Source organism: Lolium rigidum, chromosome 6, assembly GCF_022539505.1.
Source record: "Lolium rigidum isolate FL_2022 chromosome 6, APGP_CSIRO_Lrig_0.1, whole genome shotgun sequence".
NCBI classification, from domain to species: domain Eukaryota; kingdom Viridiplantae; phylum Streptophyta; class Magnoliopsida; order Poales; family Poaceae; genus Lolium; species Lolium rigidum.
Window position 1 is genome coordinate 8577614 of NC_061513.1, and position 3590 is coordinate 8581203.

General features: G+C 43.6%; 1 protein-coding gene across 1 annotated transcript; it reads right to left on the reverse strand.

Moving 5' to 3' along the window:
- Positions 1 to 992: 992 nt before the first annotated feature.
- On the reverse strand, positions 993 to 2922 carry LOC124662134 (F-box/kelch-repeat protein At1g57790-like). The gene is made up of 3 exons (XM_047200016.1): positions 2917 to 2922; positions 1753 to 2435; positions 993 to 1572 (listed from the first exon to the last, which is right to left on the reverse strand). The coding sequence occupies exons 1-3, from the start codon at positions 2920 to 2922 to the stop codon at positions 1167 to 1169; spliced, it is 1095 nt and encodes a 364-aa protein (XP_047055972.1). The 3' UTR covers positions 993 to 1166.
- Between the last annotated feature and the right edge of the window lie 668 nt (positions 2923 to 3590).

The window sequence follows — 3590 nt, forward strand, 5'->3', positions numbered from 1 at the left end:
ATCTGTCCAGCTATGCGTGTGTGCGTCTACCCAACAAAAAAGAAAGAGAGGAGGATGATGAAGATGGAGTCGCCGACGAAACCACACCTAGACGATTGAAGGACGGAGTTTTTTCGAAATGGGGAATGAAACCCCGGCTTCTGCATCATAATGATGCACACGGTTTTTTATTAAAAATATTTACGAGTACAAAGTTTATAACATCTTAGGCATCGCGATTGAAGGACGGAGTGAGCCCTCTCTAGCTAATCCGGCAGAGTTGCATCTCTCCTCTCCTCTCCTCTCGTCTCGTCTCCTCTCATCTCCTCTCATCGACGAGTAAAGAGTATAATACTACGTGATGAGTGGTGATCGTCCTCCCATGTGGCATTTCCCTCTGGATATCTAGCCGCTTGCGACTAATACACAAGTTATACATTTGTTCAGTAATTTAAATGTTTGTTTCATTGATTGGGAAGTTTTGGGAAATTCATCTTTGTTTCTTGAACATAATGATCTTGCTTTTAAGTACGATCGATCCAAACAATCAATGGCTAGTGTCGTGCATCGTTAATTCTATGCCGCAGCTACAAAAAGTACTGCAGAAAGTCAGTAGATCACATTTCCACGCTTGCTTAATTTGCTATTTATTACAATCGCAATAATTTATATCAGTTATTTATATATATTTTTCCCTGCTTGGTAACTAAAAGAAACACGCAAAATGCTTTTAAATTAAAACAACTGAAAGATGCACACACACATATAGAGATATCATTTTGCAACGATCCAGGTCAAATAAAAAAAAACTAGATTGCCTAATTGTATGTGTGCAGCTATACATTTATACGGAGTAGTAAACATCTTGCAACGACCAAGTACCACATCATTATATATTATTATAGGCATTAATTATACTAGTTCCAAGACACAAGTATAATTCAAATTACGAGCAGGCAAAAATGGGTACCAAACAGTTTTTAGGCATGCTTACTGCCAGGAAGTTGCAAAGCTTGTCAAGACCGGGCAAAGGTCACGATAAATGAAATCACATAAGATAAGTACAGAAGCTGACAGAGACCATAGACCATCTTAAGTCTGAAATCCTGATTGAGTTAAAACACTTACCAGTAATACACAAAGTTTGTTCGTACTCGGAAACGAAAGGAACAAAGATAGCATGCATTCTAAATATCTGGAGGGAGAAGCCACATGGGAGGATCAGGGTCTCTCCTCGCGTAGTATCCTACCGCCCTGATCATATCCACGCCATAATGGTCGTCTTCCCTGAAGTAAACAGGGTCACCATCATCGTTGGACATTGCCAAGAACACCAGTTCATCCTCGGGGACCACCTTTCTCCCTAAGCAACGACGGTGGGTGTAGTAGATGCGGTTCCTCTGCACGCCGCCAAGCCTATCCTCCGGTACGTGCACAGCCCTGGAGCAATTTGGACCCAAAAATAGGGCAAAGTCACCCAAGTTTTTCACCTCTTCCCATTTGAATGTGCGATATGCCACCCCCTCACCGGTGTCGACGTCAGTGAGGTTAAACACCTTGAAGTAAGGTCTGAAGTTGGGTGACCACGGGAACCTGACAGCCATCGCAAGTTTACCATTTAGTTCAAAAATGTAGCAGACATCCACCTGGGCGTGCCAGACATGAGGAGGCACCTGGTGATCTATCGTGACCACCGGATAATGGACACCTCTGACCACTGGTGCACCATCTTTGTTTACCCCAATTTCAAACTTGACAAGGTCCCAACTGTACCTTGGCGTGAGACCATAGAGCTCGCCATTCAAGAAGGCGATATCCGCAAGCCTAACCCTGTGTCTTTGTTCTTGTATTATCCACCCACCATCTGGACAGCTAACCCTACAGAGCGCAAGAGAATAATCATCATCCGTGATGGCAGCGAGGATGCAGTCGCTCGAAGTGGGTGGTTTGGAGAAGATGATTTTCCAAATCATCGTTTTGCAAAGACGACCAGAGCGGGGAATCCACTTTTGCTTCTCCGACAGCGCCACCTCAAAGCCCGAGAAGAGGTTCACAATCCTGAAAGGGCCCGGTTCATACGAGGCAACCCAGCCACCTTCGTGACAGCCAATGAACCAGTGGTGGATGAAACCTTTCGGGGGTGGGACACACAGGATCTGGTTGTCCTCAGGACAGTAGAGGCGCTTCATCCTGTCGCCATCACGTGGCAACAGCAGCAGCCACGGTAGTGCAGGCGGCGCGGGATGCTGTGAAGCTGTAGCAAACCACGACCTGCAGACAGCAGCAAAACGCACGCGGCTGCGTGGACCTGGCACCCTGTTGTAGATCATACCAAAGAGATCCTGGGGAAACTTGGTAGACCAGCATTGTACCGTCGTTGCACCGCTATCATGAACGAAAAACTCTATAGAGTCCTTGTAATCCATAAACTCCTTCCACTGATTGCTGATGATTTGCTGGTAAAAAAATGAAAGTTGATGATCTAACAGAATGAACTTAGACAATATAAGAAAGATATTCAGCACAAACAGAAACACCTCGTGACAATATAAGAAAACCTACTCTCAGTTCGGTAAGAAATAAAAAGCTAATAATCATAGTTTAAAATAGCTGGCTATAGCCGGGCTATGGCCCGCTATAGCTTTTCCCGCATGGTGCGGCTAACTACATTAGCCCGCTAAAAGGTGTCAAAATCCTTAAATAGCCGGCTATAGCTGGGTTATAGCTGTTTTGGGAGGCCACGGCTATAGCCTGTAGCCGGCTATTTAAAACATTGCTAATAATACTCCCTCTGTAGAGTGTAGACCCATGTGTGGCATTTTTGGACTTTGCACAAAGGTAGATGATAAGACTGACCTCTGATCATTTACGGAGGTGAGGGAGTACTTTGCATGGATGGTAGTGCTAATGAATATACAAGGCAGAGAAACTAAGTACCAGCATGATGCGTAATATACTTCATTTATCCTACATCCATAACATACACTTATCAAAGAAGCTTTGGAAATATTATGCCTTACATTTATCATAAAAATGTTGCAATTTAATTTTTAATCAGTGAAAAATTTCAGTCATACAGCACAGCTCAACAAGCTATTTTAGCGGAAATTATTACACTTTTAGCTAGGACAATTTATGTTGGAAACCACAACATAGATGCATAGTACAACCAAAGATGACAATCCTTTCAGGTCTAAGTTTCTTTGACAATGTTCTTCTGTTTGCAGCACTGCATATATCGTTTAAGGAATATATGTTTCTTCAGTTGTATATGTTCTACTCTTCAGATATTGAGAAAACCGTATAGTTAAAATAGCGTTTCTAGTGTTAAGAACGGCATTTTGCACATGCCCACTCGCTCTACATCTAGCTCGTCCATTTCTATCTCAAGATCCCTGATGGGCACCGAGTCTCCCTTGTCCTTCTATGCATGGTGTACTCACTGGAACTTGAAATACACACACATGATTAGGTGCGGCAAACTAACGAACAGCTTCACAGCACACACACGAGGCGTAAACTAACAACAGAGTATGAGCACACGGTGATTATCCAGCCCCCCTACACAACTGGGGCGACCTTCCTTTGCTATTACTCAAGAGTGGAAACTC